Source organism: Salmo salar, chromosome ssa10 (assembly GCF_905237065.1).
Source record: "Salmo salar chromosome ssa10, Ssal_v3.1, whole genome shotgun sequence".
Lineage (NCBI taxonomy): Eukaryota > Metazoa > Chordata > Actinopteri > Salmoniformes > Salmonidae > Salmo > Salmo salar.
In genome coordinates, this window is record NC_059451.1 from 79,448,122 (window position 1) to 79,474,550 (window position 26,429).

Here is a 26,429-nt window from a genome sequence, read left to right on the forward strand (position 1 = left end):
TGACATGGGGTATCAGTCTACTCAGTGACACCCAGAGAACATTAGTGTCGTAGCTCTTATTGCGGCACTCTGAAACAACTGTGAATTGAGCCACATATATTGTCAACCTATGTATTGAACACTAGTTCCGAGGAAAAACAATATTTGCGTGGATGTTTTGGAGTCTGATACCTCTGAGGAGGACGTTGGGAAAAAATATCTTGGGTAATGAGTAGACTGATACCCCATTTCATTGATCCCTAATCCTTAGGTAAAGCTGTACAGTGCAATATGAATGTCAATACAGACAATAGGCTGACTGGGGAGGTGATTTCAGTCACAGTCCCGTGATAAGAGCTACAATGCTAATATTTGCGTAAACCCTTCACAGTTGTGTTCTGTGGGTGTCACAGAGTAGACTGATACCCCATTTCACTTCTTCACATTCCAACCTTGTTTAACATTATCTAGTCTAAATATGGCATGATTCCACCAATTGCATCACTTTCAAATAGGTACTTTTATTTTGAAGGCAAAATAGATTCCACTTTTGTGCCTAATCCTTATTGTGGCTAGCTTCACAACACATAACCCAGTCCGGTCGACAGTGATGCCAATTTAGCAATTTTGTTGCTAGATTTAGTAACTTTTCAGAATACCCTGGCAAACAGCACCTAGCAACAAATGTAGCTACTTTTAAAAATGTATTTTGAACTTTTAGAAACTTTTGAAAAGGGACTCGAACGCTAAAATGCATGTATTTTCCCTCTAAATGACACAAAAACGATTTTCTCTGTCACACGCTCAGTCACAACACACGTGCCTGGCTGCAAAAGTGTGTTGTGAGTGACGTAAGCAGCAGGCGCTCAGCTCGTGCACAGGCAGCAGCAATTTCAGCAAATTGCAATTCATTGTTGGCTGACTGCAGCAGCAGTAGTACGGGTTCGACAAGCCAAACCCAATGAATATAGTTGGTCACGAATGTTTTATCTTGAACAGAACTTACAACATCAATCAACATGTCTCAATCAAAATTGTACAGCCACAAGTACAGAAAAGAGTGGGAGTCTATACCTGAACAAATGTCAAATCATATTTTTTGCCGAGATGGCCAGTCAATTTGAGTAACGTTATTGTGTATCTACGTAATGACGCAGTTTTACGTTATCACGCAATGACATCACAACGTCATTTAGCAACTTTTAGCAACAAATCAACCTGTCTCTAGCAACTTACCCTGAAAGTTAGTTGGCATCACTAGCCAGATGAAGCTAGCTATCTGCTTATAACGTTAGCTTTGGGCAACAGGGTTAAGTAGCTGGCTAGCTATTTGTTTTCATGAACTGAAGTTCAATTTCAATAGGCGAACAACAAGTGGCAACCTAGCTATTACTTACAAGGATTCCTAAATAATTGCTAAGAATAATGAACATGACTGGAGTTTCTACTGCTTTCAGGCTGGTTGTATTGGTGCTAGCTAGGTACCAAGCTAAAGCTAGCTACCCCAGAAGTTGCGGTTGAACAAATAATGCCTTATTACCAACGCGGTATTGTAAACACATCGTTCATGGCCGGTTTTTTCAGACTTTTATTTACAGTTTTGACAGTTACTGGTAGTGGTTGCTCTTGACTTTCACGTGCACATTCATAACACACAACATTCTATAATAGAACTGTGTTATTTGACGTGTTTCTTTTTTTTGACATACAAAGACCCAAACGGCGTTCCATATTTTTTTGAAATAGGGATATTTCAGTGGAGGATATACACTATATTTGGTTTTTACATAGCTGAGTGTCCACTCAGCTGCCTATGTAGCTGCTGTGCTGAGTGCCCCTCTTCCCCCTTTTTGATGCCTTTGTCTAGTCACTGGTCTAGCCTACAAACTTCATGCTGTACACAAAACTGTTCGAACTATTGCATTCCCTCAGTAGGCTATTAAGCATAAGCACATTTTCCTACAAGCTTTGTTGTCCACAAATCTGTTCGAACTATTGTATTCCATGCCTCAGTAAGCATACCCCTAAAAAAAATATTGCAATTTTTAAACTGCAGTATCTGCAGTCAACTGTGGTATTTTGGACACAATAATTGCAGAATAACTGCAGTTATACTTCGAACACACCGACAGAGCTTTGCATTTTAGTACACCAGAATTACATTTATTTCCAATGAAACACTGCCTTTGCCTTGCAGCACTGGTTGCAGAGGCAGTTGCAGTGCCTTCGGTGTGGTGCATACATTGGATTTATCGAACACATGCGTCAAACTGTATGTGTAGACGGCTTGACATAAATGGTAGCAGAAGGTGAATGTTGATATTTTGTTGCATACATGTCAAGATTATGCTGTGTACTATTTTGCGCAAAAATGCTGTCTGTGTTCGAAGCGTTAGACTGCAAAATTACGATACAGTTTGAGGCATACCTTCGTTAAATCCAACATATGTACCACACAGAACGCACTGCAACGCAGCAAGGCAAACGCAGCGTTCCATTAGAAATGAATGTACTTCTGGTGTACCAAAATGTACACTGTCGGTGTGATCGAGGCGATGGGCTACACATCATCATGGTTCAGAAGAGGGTGGTAAAGAGCGAAACATGAAGGGAGGGGGAGCAGCAGCATTAGAAAAACGAATGTGTTTGTAACATGCACAGAATGTGAGCCGGATCCTAATGCCAAATTTTAGAGCTTTGAGATAACACTAATTAAAAGTGCTATACAAATTAAATGTATTATTTTAGCTTCAAGAAAGAGGAATGGAACTCACACTTGAATGCACTCATGACTCCATTCAATGCGCACCAAAATTACAATCTGCTTGGTTTTTGAAAGCCTAACACTGTAAAATCATATTTTATAACTTAGCCATGTTGGCAATTGAATAATCTGTCAAATGATGCCCACCTGTCCCAGATTGCGATTTATAATTTAACGTTTTTGTATTGCGTAAACACAAAAGTAATTGTGTGATGGTGGGGATTCAGGGCTGTGTTCCGAACAAAAAACTACAAACTGTGCTTGCTTCAGTTCCTCAATGGCAAAGCTAGGAGAGCTAAAAAAAAATTAAAAAAAATTAGCAGCTTATGGTTGAAGACTCCTTCCTTGAGTCATATTAGTGCATTGGAATTACTTACAGGCTGACTACACCGCTCGCGTTGCAAATTAAATTTAGAAATCTATATTATTCAATTATTGCACCCACACTGCTCGTGCGCGCCAAATAGCGTCTGCGTTGCCAAGGGCCAAAATAGAAGTCAGTTCTATTTGTGACGCAGATCGCGCTGCACGTCCTGCCTCTCCCATCTCCTCATTGGTTTATAGAAGCAGGTACCCAAGTGGCATCTCTTCATTGGTTATACCCACGTGGGTGACTGAAAGATGAACAAGGTCAGTGGCGGTAATACACCTAATTTATAAAAGTTGCCAATCGCAATATAAAGCAAAGAGAAGAAAAAGCCTAGAAGGAAGAGAGATGACTAGAAACAATTCGGTTGACCGGTTTATGTGTGGATTAATTGGCGGAGTAGAGGACCTTGTGCATTTCAGGTAAAATAGAACTCAATGTTTATATCCCAGGACAAATTGGCTAGCAACAGCAAGCTAGCTAAATAGGACAAATTAGCTAGCAAGTGCAAGCTAGCTAGCTAAATTGCCAGAAATGTTTAATGTTTTTCGACCTGTCCCCAAATTAATATAATTGGTTCAGAGTTTGTTTTGATATTTTAACCTGCGTGTCGTGATCGCGTTTGGTGTGGGGGGGGGGGGGGGGACAAAATAAGTTTATGCACTATAGCGCACGATGGCACACGGCGCGCAGCCGGTTTGGGTTCCGTGTTTGGGTTCCTGCACTTTGCACAGTTTGGAGAGGTATGTGGCCACTTGGAGACACCAGTTAGACCTCTCACTCAAACCCATGTAATTGTTTTTTTTCTTCATCTTGCACCTACTCTAAAAATTGTCTGAATGTTATTATTATGTTACTGAATGTATCCAGTGTATTTTCAAATGTAGTTATTTACAAATGCTGTGAAAAGTACAGTAAATGTAAAATGCACATAAAATCAACAGTGTAATGTTTGAATTCAGTCTTGTTTCTGGTGACCTGTTGTGTCCTCACCTTTGGTCTGATAATTTCCCCATCATCTCGAAAGTGTTCCCTTTCAATTGCTACTATGGTCATAGGGTGAACTCAGAAAGATTGGGACATCATATAAACTGGAACAGCTTAATCCTGATGTGTTTATTTCTGACAAGAGAAAATATTGTTACTAAACCATTGAAGAGAAACCACATCTCAAAATCACATCACTTCATTGGTGTGACATCATAGAGGGGGGCTGAATAAGCTTCAAACAGGAAGCTAACCACCCAAGCACACAGTAAGTTTTGATGTTTAGGTTATTTAATGTAGAAATAATGCACTGTGCCAAATTGTGATATAAATGTGAATACTATTTACTGGTGCATCAAAATACATTTAAAAAATAGGCCAATATTATCTTAAAATGTTGGAAATCAGTAATGTTTTGTTGTTTTCCCATTTTACCAACCATAGCTAGCTAAATTAGGACAGCATGGAGTAGCTAAAGTGGGACAGTCTTATAGGAAAGAGATCCAGTTTACATTTGGGACCCCCTGTACTTAGGTTAGGCAGGGCTTTGGCTCTTGAAGTACTATATCCTGTTAATTTTTTCTTGTAGTTCTGTTATTAGTACTGTTTATTTGAGTGAATTCAGAAAAAGTGGGACACTTTTTGCATTTCCGTCTCCTGGTAACCCTCTTCAGACATATATCCAACATATTAGCCCAACACATGATGCATTTATGAAATCTTCAGATGTTTCTGAATCACACAACATTGAATTTAATTGTCATTGGGGTACAATTTGGACTATAATAATGGTGTCACACAGTCCAAGTTTATCTAACCTGCTTCCCAGTCTACCAAATGCAAACTGAAAATATGGTTTTGTCTCAGTGTACACAAATGGGTGTGTCATGCATTTTTTGTAGTGTGATTAGGAAACATCTTGAGGATTGCATAAATGTATCATGTGTTGGGCTAATATGTTGGATAGATGTCGAAAGAGGTTACAGAAGACGGAAATGCAAAAAATTCCCCCTATATGCTTTTTAAAGTGCTTCTGTTAGAAACAACTAATCACTGATCATATTCTTGATGTGATTGGCCTGACTGAAACATGGCTTAAGCCTGATGAATTTACTGTGTTAAATGAGACCTCACCTCCTGGTTACACTAGTAACCATATCCCCCACGCATCCCGCAAAGGCGGAGGTGTTGCTAACATTTACGATAGCAAATTTCAATTTACAAAAAGAACCAGACATTTTTGTCTTTTGAGCTTCTAGTCATGAAATCTATGCAGCCTAGTCAATCACTTTTTATAGCTACTGTTTACAGGCCTCCTGGGCCATATACAGCGTTCCTCACTGAGTTCCCTGAATTCCTATCAGACCTTGTAGTCATGGCAGATAATATTCAAATATTTGGTGACTTTAATATTCACCTGGAAAAGTCCACAGACCCACTCCATAAGGCTTTCGGTGCCATCATCGACTCAGTGGGTTTTGTCCAACATGTCTCCTGACCAACTCACTGCCACAGTCATACTCTGGACCTAGTTTTGTCCTGTGGAATAAATGTTGTGGGTCTTAATGTTTTTCCTCATAATCCTGGACTATCGGACCACCATTTTATTACGTTTGCAATCGCAACAAATAATCTGCTCAGACCCCATCCGAGGATCATCCAAAGTCATGCTATAAATTCTCGGACAACCCAAAGATTCCTAGATACCCTTCCAGACTCCCTCCACCTATCCAAGGATGTCAGAGTACAAAAATCAGTTAACCATCTAACTGAGGAACTCAATTTAACCTTGCGCAATACCCTAGATGCAATCCCACCCCTAAAAACAAAAAACATTTGTCATAAGAAAGTTGCTCCCGGGTATACAGAAAATACCCGAGCTCTGAAGCAAGCTTCCAGAAAATTGGAACGGAAATAGCGCTACACCAAACTGGAAGTCTTCCGATTGGCTTGGAAAGACAGTACCGTGCAGTATCGAAGAGCCCTCACTGCTTCTCGATCATCCTATTTTTCGAACTTAATTGAGGAAAATAAGAACAATCCAACATTTCTTTTTGATACTGTCTCAAAGCTAACTAAAAAGCAGCATTCCCCAAGAGAGGATGGCTTTCACTTCAGCAGTGATAAATTCATGAACTTCTTTGAGGAAAATATCATGATCATTTGAAAGCAAATTACAGACTCCTCTTTAAATCTGCGTTTTCCTCCAAAGCTCAGTTGTCCTGAGTCTGCACAACTCTGCCAGGACCTAGGATCAAGGGGGACACTCAAGTTTTTTAAATAATATATCTCTTGACACATTGATGAAAATAGTCATGGCCTCTAAACCTTCAAGCTGCACACCGGACCCTGTTCCAACTAAACTACTGAAAGAGCTGCTTCCTGTGCTTGGCCCTCCTATGTTGAATATAATAAACAGCTCTCTGTCCACCGGATGTGTACCAAACTCACTAAAAGTGTCAGTAATAAAGCCTCTCTTGAAAAAGCCAAACCTTGACCCAGAAAATGTAAAAAACTATCGGCCGATATCGAATCTCCCATTCCTCTCAAAAAATGTTGAAAAAGCTGTTGCGCAGCAACTTACTGCCTTCCTGAAGACAAACAATGTATACGAAATGCTTCAGTCTGGTTTTAGACCCCATCATAGCACTGAGACTGCGCTTGTGAAGGTGGTAAATGACCTTTTAATGGCATTAGACCAAGGCTCTGCATCTGTCCTCGTGCTCGTAGACCTTGGTATTGCTTTTGATACCATCGATCACCACATTCTTTTGGAGAGATCGGAAACCCAAATTGGTCTACACGGACAAGTTCTGGCCTGGTTTAGATCTTATCTGTCGGAAAGATATCAGTTTGTGGATGGTCTGTCCTCTGACAAATCAACTGTAAATTTTCGGTTTTCCTCAAGGCTCCGTTTTTGGACCACTATTGTTTTCACTATATATTTTACCTCTTGGGGATGTCATTCGGAAACATAATGTTAACTTTCACTGCTGTGCGGATGACACACAGCTGTACATTTCGATGACACATGGTGAAGCCCCAGAATTGCCCTCCCTGGAAGCCTGTGTTTCAGACATGAGGAAGTGGATGGCCACAAATGTTCTACTTTTAAACTTGGACAAAACAGAGATGCTTGTTCTAGGTCCCAAGAAACAAAGACATCTTCTGTTGAATCTGACAATTAATCTTGATGGTTGTACATTCGTCTCAAATAAAACTGTGAAGGACTTCGGCGTTACTCTGGACCCTGATCTCTCTTTTGAACATATCAAGACTGTTTTAAGGACAGCTTTTTTCCATCTACGTAACATTGCAAAAATCAGAAACTTCCTGTCCAAAAATTATGCAGAAAAACTAATCCGTGCTTTTGTCACTTCTAGGTTAGACTACTGCAATGCTCTACTTTCCGGCTACCCGGATAAAGCACTAAATAAAATTCAGTTAGTGCTAAACACGGCTGCCAGAATCTTGACTAGAATGTGATCATATTACTCCAGTGCTAGCCTCTTAACACTGGCTTCCTGTTAAGGCAAGGGCTGATTTCAAGGTTTTACTGCTAACCTACAAATGCATTACATGTGCTTGCTCCGACCTATTATAATCTCTACCCGGCACAGCCTGAAGAGGACTGGCCACCCCTCATAGCCTGGTTCCTCTCTAGGTTTCTTCCTAGGTTCTGGCCTTTCTAGGGAGTTTTTCCTAGCCACCGTGCTTCTACACCTGCATTGCTTGCTGTTTGGGGTTTTAGGCTTGGTTTCTGTACAGCACTGTGTGACATCAGCTGATGTAAGAAGGGCTTTATAGATACATTTGATTTGAGTTGATGTTTTACAGATCAATACATGTATGGCTTTGTTCCAAGAACCAATGGGAAACCAAAAACGTACCTTCCCACAACTTCCAAGGAACCAAATGTGCTATCTGGGTTGTAACTGTAATAGATTAGGCCTACATTTAGAAAGTAACCTACCCAACCCTGCCTGAGAGTGAGTAGTAGGTTAAAACAAGAAAAACAAATGTACCTAAACAAATCATGCTGTAGATGATGATTTTCATCTTGACAGACTTTCCAAATAAAGAGAACTGAAATGTTGCAAACATATGAATGTACTTCATGGTGAATCTACTACTTTAATGCAATCAAATATTCTCAAATTCAATTGATCAAGTATACTAGTGTACTGGAGACAATGCCAACAGGACTTCCTTATGATGGTCCCTCGTTCAACATGATGTTCCCTATATACATGCAATAGAAATACACAAATTGTCTTATAAAACAGCATTGCAACTGTGATATTATGCAAGATACAAAAACATATATAGGATTTTTTTTAAATAAATCGCCCTCTCCCTTTGACACCGGATGTGGATATATATATATATATATATATATATATATATTTTAACTACAAGCAGCAACCCCTGGGATAGTGCATTGGCGCTACACAAACCAGCGATGGGAAAGAAAACTCGCACAGGAACCGGAGGACGCAGAACAATACTGCAACTTTCACCACCTCGAAGCGGGACAGGCGGTGGAAGAGAAGACGCTTTAGGTTCCGAAGGTAAAAACACCATCATATTTTACGTTTTAGTTTATGGTTGGTGGATGATTCGTTCAAAATCGGGCCCATTTTTCTACTGATCAACACTGAAGAGAAACTAGCTAGCCTAACGTTAACTAATTGGCCTCGCCGCTGACGTAGCCTAGCTAGTTGTTCAAAATGTAGCTGGCTACGTTAGTTACCTATATTCCGGAAATATATGCATTGCTTGACTTGGTTACTATATTTAAATAACTGGTTGCTCTTTTCGAAACAATGTATACCAATGCTATTTATTTATTTATGTTGGTGTTTTCGGTTTCTAAATAGTGTTAACTAGTTAGCATGTTAGCATATTGGTCAAATAACGATTTGTAGTGGCGCGCGGCCTCTATTTCGTGAACAAACGCCGCAATGCATACACCAGCGAACTAGCTAGGCATATCAATGGTAACGTTTGCGAATTAATAGACTCACTCTACTGAGGCATCTGGTCAATCCAGACTATATATATATATATATATATATATATATATATATATATATATAATTAATTTCAGCTACTTTGACAATTGCATTGATGCCTGTTCTGCAGACGAACACGAAGGTAACGGTGATGGACACAGTTTTCTGAGAGAAGTAACAACAGAAATGAGGATCCCAGCAGTTAAGGCCACAGGTAAGATGTAACTTTGTTAATGTACCCATTTGTTTGCAAGCTTGTGTGAACTCGTGAACGACTGGGTTCAAACCTGGGTCATCCTGCCATAAGACTCTCATCCTGCCATAAGACTCTCATCCTGCCATAAGACTCTCATCCTGCCATAAGACTCTCACCCTGCCATAAGACTCTCACCCTGCTGAGCTCTAGCCAAGTAGCTATATCTCAACTCCACTATACCATGTCCATGGAGTTGAGCGCAAGTGTTTTTGGAGTGAATCTCTGACTCGAGTCGCTGTGCAGTCAATTTCCAAAATGTATATTCTTACACCCTTACCATGTACCCATGTTTGTCATCTGTTGCATGGCTATTCTTTGTTAGCTAAAATCCATACTTTTTAACAAAACGTTAATCAAATATAACCACAGACTGTTTCATTGTCGCTCTTGCTCTAATGGCAACTGAGCGTGAATGTGCATGTTCCGATTGAATCTGAGGAAACAGTCAAGTGGTTTTATTTTATTACCATTTTATTAAAAGTTTTGGATTTCAGTAAACAAAGACACGCAACAGAGGACAAACATATGTACACGATAAGGTTGTAAGAATTAACATTTTTGAAGTGTTGACTACATCACCTGACCTGTTTGTTTCTTCCCAGAGGGTCTGTCCCTCCTGGGGGCCTATGAGGACAGTGATGAAGAAGAGGATACAGACTCGCAGCCTTCCACCATCAGGACCCAACACAACCAGTCTGCAGACATACTCGCCAACTTCATGGCCGTCAGTATAAAAATGCTGTTTTTCTGTTTGTTTCATAGTATTTTCTCAGTCGGCTGTGTTCCTACCTCTCAGAGTCAGTCAGTGATGTGATGAACTGTTTATGTTTCCATTAAGCTGTGTCACTGACATTGGTAGTGTAAATCCTTCTCTGCACACCACAGCTTTGAAATAGCTTCTCACTGAAGAAAATATAACTTAGGCCTTGACATCCTTTTAACTTTCAACCCATTGTTTTTATGTCGGAAATTTTATAATCGTATTGGAACTTGGAAAAATCAAATTTATAACAAAAAAAACCCACATATTTTTCTACAATATTATGGTGATATCAGGGCTCTTTTCCTAGTTGTCTTAGAATGCTATACACCTGCGATTGTCTCGTGTAGGCCTGTATTTCTCTGCTTTGTTCATAATGTCTTTAGACAGGTGGTGTCCTTCGACAACCTAATTTAATCACTGCCCCCCCCCCCCTAGGAAATTGATGCCATCACCACACAGCCGGGCTCAGAGGAGCCCACAGGGGATCTGTCGGCCCCAGCACCCACCCCACCACGTCCAGAACCCAAAGCCCAGCAACATGCCTCTGAGACTGGGACAGAGCCGGAGAGCACTGGGGCCGACTTCCAGTATGATACCCATACTTCACTAGCTGGAGGTGACTTTTTTGTATTTTATAAATTGCATAAACTTACCTGAGAAGTAGCAGTTAGCCTAGCCATTGTTTGGGATTGTGACGTGTTAAGTGTGCTTTTTTGAAGAACTGGAGTTCCTTCCTTATTTGTGTTTCCTGTCCACCAGTTGGAGGATTGGAGATGGGTGACTGGCAGGAGGTGTGGGATGACAACACAAGTTGTTACTACTACTGGAACACTCAAACCAATGAGGTGGCTTGGCAGCTGCCTTACTACCTCGCCCACCAGGTGCAAGGCCTGCAGCAGTACGCAGACAGGTGAAGTGTAAAAATGGATGGTACTACATAATAATATACAAATGTTAGTCATACACAAGTGGTTTTGTATTTTACAGCATGACTCTGAAATGTGTATTTTCTACTTAGAGTTGACAATTTCACCTGCTTTATATTTCATACCCTGTAGCTCAACAGTCAATGGCAATGGAGCTACACAGAGTGCAGGTTACCATGTTGAACAACACTCCACTGCCGTCAGTGCTCCAATGTCCAAGACAAAAAAGAAGGCGAGTTAGGAGTATTTTTGTGCACTCAATGATTGTTTTAATCCAAACAAAGAACTCAACTATCCATTCATTGGCGTGTGTGTCTATAACTCTGAGTATGTCTATCCTCTGACAGGAGGTGATGGAGAGCGTGGTTGCCCTGACCAGTGAAGAAGAGGAGCGTCATGGTGTGGCCGCCTCCCTCCTCGGTCCCCTCATCCCCGTAGAGGTGAAAGAAGCGGAGGAGAAGTGGAGGAAGAGGCTTGTAGGAGGGCTGGAGGAGAAGGAGAACAGTCTGGAGGATAACTTGCCAGGGTCCCCCGCTCCCCCCCTGAATGAGCCAGACACCCCCACGCACCCTCTGAGAGACCAGCGCAGCAGGAACCAGTCTGTGGAAAACTCTGAGGAAGAGGAGACGGAAGAGGACACCATGGAGCTGGAGCTGGCTCTGGAGAGGAAAAAGGTCAGCCTAAGTTTTTATTCATCCTTTATTAAACCAGGGATGTTGACATTGACATCTCTTTCAAGTGAGTTTATTCACTGAGTGTACAAAACATTAAGGACACCTGCTCTTTCCATGAAATAGACTGACTAGATGAATCCAAGTGAAAGCTATGATGCCACCTGTTAAATCTACTTAATTTAATGTAGGTGGAGGGGACAGGTTAAATTATTTTAATACTTGAGACATGGATTGTGTATGTGTTCCATGTAGAGGGTGAATGGGCAAGACACACGTTTTAAGTGCCTTTGAACGGGGTATGTAGTAGGTGCAACGGTTGTGTCAAGAACTGCAACGCTGCTGGGTTTTTCACACTCAACAGTGTCCCGTGTGTATCAAGAATGGTTCACCTCCCAAAGGACATCCAGCCAACTTGACACAAATGTGGGAAACATTGGAATCAACATGTCTAGCATCTCTGTGGTTCGCTTCCGACACCTTGTAGAGTCCATGCCCTGACAAATTGAGGCTGTTCTGAGGGCAAAAGGGGGTTCAACTCAATATAATGAATTTGTCCTAAATGTTTTGTACACTATGTTGTGATTTTTATGAAAAGGTCACAGCCCAGAATGTTGACACAATTAAATACATGCAGGATTAATAGTGTACCTTTGGGAGTTATCCTTTACAATGACTCGAACATGAACATTTGTCCTCTTTTTATTCCTCTGCCCCCTAGGCTGAGTTGCGGGCGTTGGAGGAGGGTGATGGCAGTGTGGGGGGCTCCAGCCCCTGTTCTGAGGCAAGTCAGGAGGCCCCCGAGTTCTGTAGCGTGCTCCTGAAGAAGGCCAAGTGGAAGACGGCCTTCCTTAGAGCAGCCAGCCCCGACTCAAACAGCAGGGGCTCAGATACACGGGAAGACCCCGACACAGGTGAGTGTCTGGAGAACAGTTAGAGTGCAAACTGGTCCGGATACACAAATTCTTGTCAGTTTATATCATTAGATTGTTCTGATGTGGTTTGTCCTAAAATGTAAACACTTCTCTAGGTCTTTTGATCCGATATGCTGCATAGACCAACTCTGTCATACAAATGTAATGTGTAGGCGTCATCTTAATACTAGTCCTCTTGTGTGTCTTGCAGCACATTCCAAAGTCCCAGAGAATGCCGGGGAAGAGCAGGAGAAGGAGACCGGGGACAAAACGTTAACCAACGTGCCACCAAAAGAGGAGGTGGAAACTCCGGAGCTCAAGGTACGGAACCTTTTTAACTACTCCCACACCGATTTAACTCTCAGTAGTAGAGCCTGAGCAGGAAAAACCCAGAGTGATAAAATAACTGGTGGATAACATTTTTTTTTAAATGATCAGTTTCAGATCGGAGAACTTTCCAACACCTTAACCAGCAAGATGGAGTTCTTAGGGATCAACAAGAAAACCATCTCTAACTTCCAGCTCCTTCTGTTACAGACTGAGGTGAGATGACCATGACCTGTTTATTATAGCTTACCTCCAGTCACAGTGAAAGCCTATATCTTTAGGTCCAGATTAGATTATCTTGGCCTAGAAACCACACTAGTTAGCTAGCTGCATGACTCTCAATGGTGAGAACTTTCACAGACCTTTCAGACTGTGTTTACTAGTCACATTTGCAGGTGTGATTGCAGGGTACAACCTTTGAGCACCAACATGCAGGACTAAGTCAAATTAAAATAATACAAATGGTAATAAAAAAAACAAGAATATACTGTAAATAGAAATAGATCCTATTTACATAATCTGTACTGAATGACTGCAATTGATCATTCTGATGGGCGATGTTTATTTTTTTTAAATACATTTTATAACATCCTCATTTTAGAAAAGAAATGTACATGCCTAACCGTCATTGTTCTCCCCTCCCCATGCTTCTCTCCCTCTCAGACGCGGATCGCTGACTGGCGGGAGGGGGCTCTGAACGGGATCTATCTCCGCCGTAGGCTGCAGGAAGCCGCCGAGCACATAAAACATTACGAACTTAACGCCGCCCCTAAAGGCTGGTCCTGCCACTGGGACAGGTACGCGCTCCTTACCTTTAACATCTCTAAACACCCCCCCCACCTCCCCAAACCCAGTGTGACCACGACCCCCTCAGAGCTGGGGTCGCCATCTGTTTAACCTGATATGAGGGAGAGATCTTAACCAGTCCCAGTGGATGAAATGAAACAGAGACAGACCCTCAAGGTTTCTGTGATTCAATGCTGGCACTGTCAGTGGTGATATGGGAGCAGCCATACAGGCCAGCTTGATCCCCTAACACTATACCACCAGATGCGGAGACGGGACCCCTGTCCTGTCCACCCATAGCCCAGACTCTGGCTCTTGTCTTTGAGGGGCCCTCTGTAGACTGTTTGGGGGGTCCAGTCAGTGGAACGGGGGTACGGTAGCTAGGAAGGTGGTTGTGTGCACTTTACAGGACTACAGCCCCCAGAATGCATTGCTGGGCGAAATGAGTGACAGATTGAAGCCCCGGAAACGAGGAGTGTCAAAAACATCAGTTAAAGCGAAGACGGAGCGTTGACGAGGACCCAGCAGGTCAGACCAACTCTATTTCATATGTTTCCTGTTTTTAATTTTTATTCCTTGATTGACTGAATGTATTGATAGTTCTGATGTAAAAAAAAAAAGAAGAAAAAAAGTTGTTGAATTGATAACTGCTGTCTCTTTTGCATCTATCTATGTTTGGGGGGCTGTATGTTGTCATGACAACCATTATGTGGACCATTATTCTGAACGTCTGAACACTGCTTTGACGATCAACTTTGCAGGACCCGAGCTGATAGGTTTTGGTTTGTTGATTTGGTTTTAAGAAAGTTAAGGTGGGTTCACCATCAATGTCCCCCATCACGATCCAATCTGGCTCTTCTCCTGGATGGCTAACCTGGCTGTCCAGCCCAACATTTCCCCTCTCCTGCCCCCTACGGGGCAGTCCCCCCAGGGTGTACTGCGACTCAGCTAGTTATAAGGCCAGCTGTTGAGACTCTGCCTTGTATCTCTGTTCTCCCTCCTAGAGAGCACAGGAGGTATTTTTATACCAATGACCGCACCAATGCCTCCCAGTGGGACTTCCCAGCTGAGGAAGAGGAGGAGGAAGGACCGGAAACCACGTTGTCCATACAGGGGGAACCCAAACCCCCGCCCGTACCCGCTGGTGGACTCGCAGTTGCAGGTCAGTTCTCAAGACCCCTCACCATTCTTTTTTAAATCCCCTTATTTTCTCCTGAGTGACAGCCTCTGTATCTTTAGGTCCAGATGTATCGCTTGGCCTTGAAACCACGCTAGTTGGGTAGTTGCATGACTCGATGAGAACTTTCGCATAACTGTACTGAAGGACTGTGATTGCAAACTATTTTTCTGAAGGGAGACGGACATGCATAGAGCATTAGGCTTAGTAACTAACTAGCAGGTCTTGCGCTATGGAACCTGCCACAGTCATATGTTACTAAATAGTCAGTATTTGGTGAACCTTACTCTCTTCTCCCCTCTGACAAAGAAAATGGGTACATTTTCTACATTTTCTATCATATTGCAGGAGCTTCAGTCTTCTCACCCGTCGTCTCCCCTCAGCCTAGCCTTCCCTCCTATTGGTCTATGCCTCAGCCCCCACCTCCCCCTGACCAGCCCCCTCCCCCGTCCGACATCCCCCTGCCTCCCCCTCCACCCCCGGAGTCGCCTCCCCCGCCCCCTCCTCCTCCCCTGGAGGATGATGGTGAGATAGAGGAGGTAGAGATGGAGGATGATGACTGTGAGCCTCCAGCACCAGGAACAGAGCCTCCCCTGGGTGTCGGCGGCATGAAGGTATGGGACCGTTCTACACATCCAGACCTCAAGTCTCATCTCAGTAGGCTTGTGAATAGACTAACCAAGCACACTTTCTAGATGACAGCCTAGTCCGGCAGTTGTCAAGTGCCAGTCAGTGGACCTGCTGGTTTTTATGTTAACATGACTCTCTCAATGATAACTTTCACAGACCTGTACTGAATTACTGTGATTGCAAACCATTTTTTTGTTTTTGATGGGAGACGTGCATAGCGAGCATTTTGTTGGACATTAGCATAAGCTTTTACTGTAAGCTTATCTTTTTGTCTTCACTCAGGTTGTGGAGCCTACAGCTTCCCTGGTTAAGGGTCAGAAACGCAAAGCTTCAGGAGCAGGTCAGCTGACCAAGGCAGTAACAATCGGCAGCAGCGCCATCCTCTATACACAGGCCACGGCAGGTAAAAAGCTATGATATCATTGAGTCGGTGTGCCTGCTGGTTTTTCATGTTAACCTGATTCTTTAAAGTAGCAGGACTTTCAATGATGACAACTTTCACAGACCTGTACTGAATTACTGTGATTGAATGATTTTTCTGATGGGAGATGTAGGGCCCTAGTGTATCTCTGTATAGGTGTTTGGCTGTTAAATTGCAAACCATAAAATGTTGTGTGTTCCTTTCTGTGTCCTCAGTCCCTGTGATGTCAGGAGCTGCCTACTGGGGAGTGTCTGCGGTAGCTGCACCTCCACTGCCTTCTGAACCTGCGGCCCCACCTCTCCCACCTCCCCCTACTCGCCCCCCGCTACCCCCCACTCAGCCCCCCTCTACCCTGGACCCCACAGGGCTTAAAACACTGCCCACGGACAAGACCAAGAAACTGAAGAAGGATAAGGTGGGCGTCTTTGATTTATACAATGGCATCTGTTCTATGCATTGATAAGGAAAAAGGATGGTACAAGATTGGCACCGTCTAATTCGATGTAATAACTATATTTAAATTGAAAGCTTTCTCCTAGTTGAATCCAACCACAGTGACGCTCTTAAATGACAATCCCCCATTGTCTCCTTTATTCCCCTTCCCCACATCCCTGGTTGCTGTGTCCAGTCGAAAAAGAGCAAGACGAAGATGCCGTCCCTGGTGAAGAAGTGGCAGAGCATCCAGAAGGAACTGGACGAGGAGGAGAAGTCTAGTTCCAGTGACGAGGACAGGGACCAGCTCAACAAGAGGGGCATCGAGGAGTGGAAACAGCAGCAGCTACTCACGTAAGTGGTTCCCCTGAACTACTGTGATTGCAAGCAATTTTTCTGACGAGGACAACTTCTATCAATCTTATTAATAAAGCCCTTTTTACATCAGCCGATGTCACAAAATGTTATACAGAAACCCAGCTTAACCCCAAACAGCAAGCAATGCAGATGTAGAAGCACGGTGGCTAGGAAAAACTCCGTAGGAAGAAACCGAGAGGAACCAGGCTCTGAGGGGTGGCCAGTCCTCTTCTGGCTGTGCCGGGTGGAGATTACAGTACATGGCCAAGATGTTCAAACGTTTCTAGATGACCAACAGGGTCTAATAATAATAATCAATCATCAGTGGTTGTAGGGTGTGCAACAGGTCAGCACCTCAGGAGTAAATGTCAGTTGGCTTTCCATAGCCGAGCATTCAGAGTTCGAGACAGCCGGTGCGGTAGAGAATGTCAAACACTTTTTGTATATTTTAACTTCAAAAAGTTTTGGGGGTGAAAATAATCTTTCTTACCTCATCTTTTGGGTTGCAGGGGAAAAGCTGGAAAGAACGCAAACTTCGAGGCTTTACCTGATGACTGGCGAGAGAGGCTGTTGAAGAAGAGGAAGATGATGAAGAGCACGTAACACGCACACTTCCCCCCCCGCCTCCACATATACGTGTGTGTGCACACGCCATCCTCCCCTAAATCCTTACTGATACGAATCAGTGGACTATGTGCACTTTTTACGCTTTCACTGTCATTTTGAAACGGTTTGAAAAGCCCCTCATATCTTGGATCAATACATTGGATGGGTTTGAATGTTCTTTTTTTTTCTTCTGTAATACCCACTATTGTTTTTACATGTTACCTTGGAGACTCTCCCTACCAAGCCTCCCTCTCTGCTTGACCTGTTTTAAAGCATAAATGCTGTTTTCTGTGAAATGTTTGGGAATGCTGGAGTTTCTAAACCTTTGTTTATAGTGGAGATCAACTCTTTATATGTAGTTATGTTCTTTTGACCTCCCCCATGTCCTTCTTGCCCATTTTCATCAACTACGATCAATAACACCTTCCTAATAACTCTGGTCCATATTCAGTTTTTAATGTTGCTGTATCGCCCTCTGCTGTTACTCTGAAGTATCAAGGCAGGGCAGAAGACTGCTGGATGCTTCAACTATAGTGACTGACAGTACTTTTTTTTTATTCATGGTATACCCTCAACATATCCTGTCTGATTTATGACTAAAGATAGGATCTTTAAACGGCATATGCAAGTGCGTTCTCACATGGTCCAATAGTGGAAACCGCTTCATTGCAGACCTTTTCTCTGCACAAATTTGAAGTAAAGCCAGTAGGTGAAATGACCAAGCAACCCATTTCCCAGCTCACTATTTTTGTCTTGTCTTTTCCCTTTGTCCGGAGTTGACAAATGCATGATGACACGCCAATAATACAAATATGTGCCAATTGATTTATCATATCATACTATTTGCATAAATATATTTTCAATTTGAGGTCTTTCCCTGTGCTGAAAATCAAGTATAGTTTGGTGGCAAGGGCAGTGTCCTGTTTTTTTTTGGGAGCAGTTTTCAATTGTGTACATTGCATATGTCTTAGTAAAACGCCCTTGATGTTTATTATGATGTTAGGGGGGTGGGGAGGGAATGCAACAATATTGTATATTGTTTGGGGAAAAAATATGGGGTCAATTTCACGCCTTAAGTATTGAATTCAAAATAAAATAAATCGTAAACATCAGAAATAAAGTTCAAAATGTGAAGAATGAGAGAAGTGATGGATGTTGAGAGAATCGTTTGTAGATTTGTAAACAAAAGGAGCAAAACTAATTTAAAAGCAGAACAAATTATTTCAAAACTAATTTAAAAAGTCGTAATTTTAACTTTTCAAACAACCAACCCTATTGAATCCATTTCGCTCTTGCCTGCATTTACTACCTTTTGGTTAGATGACTTGGATCTTTGCTTTCACTGCCAGCTAATTTTTTTTCGAGTGTGAGTTTTGGCGGTTTTATTTTGTCCTACTCAGTTGTGTAATTTTATGATTTCATGTCTATAGACTGTTTAGTGAGGAGCTAAACCGGAAATTGCTTCTGCTACATTTTAAGTACCATCCCCGAGATGACTAATACAAGAAATGATTGACAGTCATTTTCAGCGATCTATATAACCGTTCTAGTTTACTGATCATATTGGAGCTCCCTGCTATGTGGTGCTCTGGATGTCTTAGTCTAACATCTGTAACTAGATGCTCAAAAACCTGTAGAATGAGAGAAGTTACTCCAATATTTTTCTGTTCAAGGCTCAATCTCCTATGGGTCCATTCGGCAAAACCACTCCCACCATCACCGACCGAAGTTGCAGCCATTGTGTCCTTTCCAAATGGCCTATATTTTTTTGTATTTAATTACTTGTAAACTTCATACTTTTTATTAGTTCCAATAGGCCTCCAGTGTTGTTTGCTTGAACAGTCACTGAGGCTGTATATGTTAATGTTAAACGATAGTTATTTCAGATGCAGCAGGTTTAGATACTTGGCTAACTAGCATTGATAGCTTAGCACCAAAGATACAGGCTGAGAGACTAGGATTCCTGTACATTTTTCCTGTAAATGTCATTCTTCTGACAGGCTTAATGTTACATCAGAATTTCTGAACCAAGAGGCGCGACATCGCAATACTTCCTTGAATGTTTGCGAAGCAGACCAGCACAGGGTGTGAAAGTGAAAAATTCTTGCATTGGTTGTTAATTTTGTCAATCTAAAGGCACAACCTGAATTCGAGCCAATAATTAAGTAGTTGAGCACGTTACTCCACAAATTTATGAAAATGACACGTTTTCATTTTAGTCAGAAACAACTTTATCGAAGGAGTGCCTTTTGATTTGACAGCCTGCGATTTGAGAATCTTGGATCCAACGGCTGTGTCTTTGTGAGACGCAGAGTAGGTGAACGGATGATTTCTGCATGTGTGATTTCCACCGTGAAGCATGGAGGAGGTGTGATGGTGTGGGGGTGCTTTGCTTTATTTAGAATTCAAGGCACACTTAACCAGCATGGCTACCACAACATTCTGCAGCAATACGCCAACCCATCTGGTTTGTGTTTAGTGGGAGTGTCATTTGTTTTTCAACAGGACAATGACCTAACCCACCTCCAGGCTGTGTAAGGGCTATTTGACCAAGATGAGTGATGCACCAGATGACCTGGCCTCCACAATCACCTGACCTCAACCCAATTGAGATGGTTTGAGATTAATTGGACCGCAGAGTGAGGGAAAAGCAGCCAACAATTGCTCTTTCTAGACTGTTGGAAAAGCATTCCAGGTGAAGCTGGCTGATAGAATGCCAAGAGTGTGCAAAGCTGTTATCAAGGCAAAGGGTGGCTACTTTGAAGAATCTCAAATATAAAATATATTTTGATTTGTTTAACGCTTTTTTGGGTTACTACATGATTCCATATGTGTTTCATAGTTTTGATGTCTTCACTATTCTACAATGTAGAAAATAGTAAGAATAAAGAAAAACGCAATGAGTGGGTGCGTCCAAACTTCTGACTGGTACTGTATAGCTTACACCAAAGGGTAAAATCTATATTTTGAGCAAAATAGAGCGTCGGTGGTCTATGATTTATGCTTAATGATGTGGACTGCAAATTACATCATAATGGGAGTAGGTTTGGGCTCAGAAATAAGAATGAATAGAATGGGCTTGGAACTCTAACCCTGGAAATTGACTGGTAAACTCATGGGTACACTCCCAAATGGCTACCTGCTATTGTGACGCAATAATTGCAATGTTATTTTGGAATTTCTATTCATTCTTATTTCTAAGCCCGGCTATTATAAACCCAGCAGTTTAATATTCAGTAGCATTCAAGCTTTGGCAACCTCAGATGAAGTACGATGTTTTACCGGCTCATTTTGGAGACAGAGGTAGGCTTAGGCCTGTAGCATGGACGGCGACGATGCCCGAAAAGTAAGTCAATTTCTATCGCTATAGGCCTACCTTGAAATTATTGATTGTAGACCGTCCCCTATTCCCACTGATTAGGACCTATGTATAAGTGTGCCCTTTGGTTTCCAGTGGACTGTTGATTATTGTTACAATGTCCGTTGGTGCGTGTGAGTACCTGTGCTGTGTGTTTTGGGCTTTCGTGCCCTTGTGGATTGCACAGATGATTACGGGTCTCGTCCCGTGTGTTAATCATTGTGTGTAATTTATTCGAGGTACTCCTCACTCTTTTGTTTGGGTTTCAACATTGTGTTTTTGTTTAGTGTTTGTTTGGTCTTCGTCCCTGTGCCTTTACACGGCACGTCGTAATTTGGGTGCAATTAAAAACTCCCCCTAGTCTCATAGCAAAGAGTCTGAATACTTATGTAAATTAGGTATTTCTTTATTATACTTTTTTTTTTCAATTGCAAAAATGTCTAAAAACCTGTTTTTGGTTCGTCATTATGGGGTATTGTGTGTAGATTGAATAGGATTTTTTTTTATTTCATCCATTTTAGAATAAGGGTGTAACGTAACAAAATGTGGAAAAAGTCAAGGGGTCTGGATACTTTCCGAATGCAATGTATTTATATATATATATATATATATATATAGCAGGGACCCTGGGCATCTTTCTTTTGGTGTTTTTCAGAGTCAGTAGAAAAGCCTCTTTAGTGTCCAAAGTTTTCATAACTGTGACCTTAATTGCCTACCGTCTGTAAGCTGTTAGTGTCTTAACGACCATTCCACAGGTGCATGTTCATTAATTGATTATGGTTCATTGAACAAGCATGGGAAATAGTGTTTAAACCCTTTACAATGAAGATCTGTGAAGTTATTTGGATTTTTACGAATTATCTTTGAAAGACAGGGTCCTAAAAAAGGGTTGTTTCTTTTTTTGCTGAGTTTATATATAGATGACAGAGAGAAATTGTTTTTTTCTTACATATTTTTATTGTATTTTATAGTTATACTGTACCTTTGCCTATTCGATCTGGTCAGTAAACATAGGCCTTGCACCAAATTCTTGTCTCAAAAACATCTAATCTGTGCTTCAGTACCAAATAGTTGTGCGTCCTGTCTATTGAACAATGAATGACCAGTCATCAGCTTTGGTGCACAAAGGCAGGTGCACATATCCAGATTAGTGACCAGAATTCACTTGTTACATTTTCTCCTGCTTTGCCTGGCAAAAACAGAGTAGCCTACTTTCATATCATCCATATAAAATACAGTTTAGCAATCTGCTAGGGATGCATCTTTGCCAAAACAATAGGTTACCTGGCGATTTCCCTGATCATTTTCATATTTCAGATCCAATGCACCCATTTTTATATAAATTTCACGTCATTTCTGGGTAACAGTTAAGTACCTTATTGTGATTGTTTTCAATTAAAATGGTCAAAAATAAACAAAAATAGCTTCTTAGCAAAGAGCAATTTCTCAAGCAAGAAGTGTGCAGGAGTACATGAGACAGGAATGTGTAGTATCGGTGGAAAAAGTTCTGTGTGTAAACTGTAGGGGTACTTAAAAAAATAAAAGAGAGCCGCACACTCTTGGAGCTCAGATGCAAAAATGTTAGATCGAACGTTTCGACAGACCAGTTGTCTTCGTCAGGGTATAAACTGTAGGGGTACCCATGGTGCAGGAGATCAGAAGTGTCCGGTGAGAGAAAGGCAAGTTGAGGTTACCAGAATCAGAGTAGTGCAGAAGGTGTAGTATGCTGAGGCAGTGAAGAGAGTAGTAGAGGATGATGGTTCCAGGGTGAGGCATCCTAAGAAGATCACTGTAAATAGGTTGAGGCAAATATAAAGTGATAGGAATAACATGTGCTTCAGTAACGTTCGTTTTTGGCGTTCATGGTCATGGTTGTCAATTTTACTTCAGGAATGGAATGTAAATCACAGAGGATAGATGTTGTGGTGGCAGCTGCAGAGAAGTACTTGGATGTATGAGATTTTCCTGCCGAAGATTTACAAGATGTTTTGAATGATAATGTCCCATCCTCCCAGGCTGTTGGCCTGGAGTAGTATCAGATGTGGCCAAAGTAGTGGAACAGTAGTGGGGTTTTAATGTGTACAGGGTTAGTTGTTAAGGCAATTGATTTTGTATTTAATTTGAGTTTTTTTGTTTAGTTTCTTTTTTTCACAAAGTGTAATGAATTCATACTACAGAATAGCAGACTGATACACAGCCAATACAGCAGCATGCACCTGACATTTGTTTGCGGACCAACATAATACCAAAGAGGAAGAAGAGACAATTGATACATGGATTGTGTATGTGTGCCATTCAGAGGGTGAATGGGCAAGACAAGAGATTTAAGATTGAATTGCCTTTGAATGAGGTATGGTAGTAGGTGCCAAGAGTGTGTCAAGAACTGCAACACTGCTGGGTTTTTCACGCTCAACAGTTTCCTGTGTGAATAAAGGATTGTCCACCACCCAAAGGACATCCAGTCAGTGTGACACAACTGTGGGAAGCATTGGAGTCAACATGGGCCAACATCCCTGTGGAATGCTTTCACAATCCATCACTGGGTACTACTCTCCATATTTTCAAGCATGGTGGTGGCTGCATCATGTTATAGGTATGCTTGTCATCAGCAAGGACTAGGGAGTTTTTCAGGATTGAAAGAAACGGAATGAAGCTAATCACAGGCAAAATCCTAGAGGAAAACCTGGTTCAGTCTGCTATCCAAAGACACAGAGTGGTGACCAAGAACCCGATGGTCACTCTGACAGAGATCTAGAGTTCTTCGGTGGCGATGGGAGAACCTTCCAGAAGGACAACCATCTCATCATCAATCAGGCCTTTATGGTAGAGTGGCCAGATGGAAGCCACTCCTCAGTAAAAGGCACATGACCGCCCGCTTGGAGTTTGCCAAAAGGCACCTAAACACTCACAGACCATGAAAAACAAGATTCTCTGGTCTGATTAAACCCAGATTGAAGTCTTTCGCCTGAATGCCGAGCGCCACATCTGAAGGAAACCTGGAATCATCCCTCCCCGTGAAGCCACAGGAGCGCCAGGTCCGCTTCTGCTCTCCAGAGCGACCTAGCTCCCCAGCAGATGAAGACAACTCCAAAGTGCACAGCCTCGACTAGCCATAGTTAAGGACGGGGCCCGTTCTGGTGGCCGTTGTGAACTCGTCTGCAGCTACTGCAGATGTCAAGTGCAGCTTAGATGTTGGGGCCTCTCCCGCCATGGCCTTGTGGGATCAGCCCTGGCCTGTCTTTGAAGTTCAGCCTGCGGCCACAAGGACTCAGACCGCTCCTGCTGGCCCAGCCCAGTCAGCTCTTGCCTGTTGGGATCCCTGCTGTCTCCACTTGCTAGCACCCTGCTAGTTCCAGCCTCGAGGACCCCAATACCTCCTGACCTCCCAGACCTCCCCTCAGGGGACCCTCCAGCTCTCCAGGGGGAACTCGCCAGACATGACCCTATGTGACTCACCAGAAGTCACCCCAGATGTCCCCCCTGACCTAGATGTCCAGTTCACTGCCACCATGGTAGGGTCAGAATTCCCTTCCTTCCCGGTAGGGTCAGAATTCCCTTCCTTCCCGGTAGGGTCAGAATTCCCTTCCTTCCCGGTAGGGTCAGAGATCCCTTCCTTCCCGGTAGGGTCAGAGTTCCCTTCCTTCCCGGTAGGGTCAGAGTTCCCTTCCTTCCCGGTAGGGTCAGAGTTCCCTTCCTTCCCGGTAGGGTCAGAGTTGCCTTCCTTCCCGGTAGGGTCAGAGTTGCCTTCCTTCCCGGTAGGGTCAGAGTTGCCTTCCTTCCCGGTAGGGTCAGAGTTGCCTTCCTTCCCGGTAGGGTCAGAGTTCCTTTCCTTCCCGGTAGGGTCAGAGTTCCTTTCCTTCCCGGTAGGGTCAGAGTTCCTTTCCTTCCCGGTAGGGTCAGAGTTCCTTTCCTTCCCGGTAGGGTCAGAGTGCCCTTCCTTCCCGGTAGGGTCAGAGTTCCTTTCCTTCCCGGTAGGGTCAGAGTCTCTTTCCTTCCCGGTAGGGTCAGAGTTCCTTTCCTTCCCGGTAGGGTCAGAGTGCCCTTCCTTCCCGGTAGGGTCAGAGTTCCATTCCTTCCCGGCAGGGTCAGAGTGTCCTCATTTCCTGGCAGGTGTAAAGTGTCCAGGCTTTGAGTGTTCTGCTCCTCAAGTAGGTCTATCCTGCACCCCCAGGTAGGCCCTAAGTCTCAGGCCCTAGTTGCAGGTTCAAATGTTTCTGATTTAAGTTCCCGGACTCCAACCTTAGTGATAGGCCCCCAGTACTCAGCCGTTCTAGGTCCACAGTCTCCTGCACTAGTAGCCACTAAGTTTGATGCTCTGCCAGGCCCTAGGTATCCTACCCCCCCCCCATCAGGTTCATAGTTTTCTGTATTGAGACAGTTTTCCTGTCAGGTTCAGAGTCAGTATCCCTGTCAGGCCCAGAGTCAGTATCCCTGTTAGTTTCAGTCATTCTCCCTCTCAGGTCCAGAGTCCGTTGACCTTTCCCTTATAAATCAAATAAATATTACAGGCGGAGTCGTATCACACTCATGGGTCCTATGTGTGCCCACTAGGACTAATTGAATGATCCAAAAAGTGCAAATCAAGTGTAGCCTACCTGGGCACACATGGATCATTCAAACAGCGCACTTGTTGACAAGTCATTGTTTTGAATAGGACTTCAGTGGCAAAAGTACATAGGTCTACATTTACGAGGTTGTACCCTCTTCAATCAATAGGCTAGGGGCAAAATAACATCCAAATTGAGCGCTCATCGACTGAGAGAGGTATCAGGTGCAATTTTCTGGCTTTGTTAACAGGCACCACAGGTGGTGTATGGGCAAAGTGCACACGGTTTTCCGACTCTTTGTGCATCGAAGCACCACATAAAACTGTCTGTAACACAGAACCCAAACCGGCTGCGCGCGTGCGCCATTGTGCGCCATTGTGCGCCATCGTGCATAAATGTATTTTGTCCCCCCACACCAAACGAGATCCCAAACACGCAGGTTAAAATATCAAACCAAACGCTGAACCAATTACATTAATTTGGGGACAGGTCGAAAAGCATTAAACATTGATGGCAATTTAGCTAGCTAACTTGCACTTGCTAGCTAATTTGTCCTATTTAGCTAGCTTGCTGTTGCTAGCTAATTTGTCCTGGGATATAAACATTGAATTCTTATTTTACCAGAAATGCACAAGGTCCTCTACTCCACCAATTAATCCACACATAAAACGGTCAACCGAATCGGTTCTAGTCATCTCTCCTCCTTCCAGGCTTTTTCTTCTCTTGATTTTATATTGCGATTGGCAACTTTCATAAATTAGGTGCATTACCGCCACTGACCTCGTTTGTTTTTCAGTCACCCACGTGGGTATAACCAATGAGGAGATAGCACGTGTGTACCTGCTTCTATAAACCAATGACGAGATGGGAGAGGCAGGACTTGCATCGCGATCTGCGTCACAAATAGAACTGACTTCTATTTTAGCCCTTTGCTATGCAGACGCTCGTTGGCGCGCCCAAGCAGTGTGGGTGCAATAATTGAATAATATAGATTTTTCAAAATTCATTTTGGTGTAGTCAGCCTGTTAGTCGTGATAATGCTTTAAATCCATCACTGCAAATAACTGACAGTTTCGAAATCGAATACATGTGGATCACATTTTAGGGTTGAGGTATGATTCTGTGGAAGGCTTGGCAACAGAGTGC

The 26,429-nt window shown here is 42.9% G+C and overlaps 1 protein-coding gene across 1 annotated transcript; it reads left to right on the forward strand.

Annotated features, from left to right (window-relative positions):
• Nucleotides 1-8,518: 8,518 nt before the first annotated feature.
• LOC106560997 (formin-binding protein 4) lies at nucleotides 8,519-18,527 on the forward strand. The gene is made up of 17 exons (XM_014124513.2): nucleotides 8,519-8,668; nucleotides 9,243-9,326; nucleotides 9,971-10,092; nucleotides 10,567-10,747; nucleotides 10,891-11,041; nucleotides 11,190-11,289; nucleotides 11,405-11,731; nucleotides 12,450-12,642; nucleotides 12,854-12,963; nucleotides 13,081-13,185; nucleotides 13,633-13,766; nucleotides 14,760-14,917; nucleotides 15,281-15,546; nucleotides 15,845-15,965; nucleotides 16,199-16,398; nucleotides 16,612-16,769; nucleotides 17,282-18,527. The coding sequence occupies exons 1-17, from the start codon at nucleotides 8,560-8,562 to the stop codon at nucleotides 17,373-17,375; spliced, it is 2,613 nt and encodes an 870-aa protein (XP_013979988.2). The 5' UTR covers nucleotides 8,519-8,559; the 3' UTR covers nucleotides 17,376-18,527.
• Nucleotides 18,528-26,429: the final 7,902 nt, after the last annotated feature.

Coding starts and splice junctions, on each gene's coding strand:
- LOC106560997 (XM_014124513.2), top strand. CDS start 8,560: ATGGGAAAGAAAACTCGCACAGGAACCGGAGGACGCAGAACAATACTG. Junction 13,767..14,759: donor TGGTCCTGCCACTGGGACAG/GTACGCGCTCCT, acceptor TCTCCCTCCTAG/AGAGCACAGGAGGTATTTTT. Junction 14,918..15,280: donor TGGTGGACTCGCAGTTGCAG/GTCAGTTCTCAA, acceptor ATCATATTGCAG/GAGCTTCAGTCTTCTCACCC.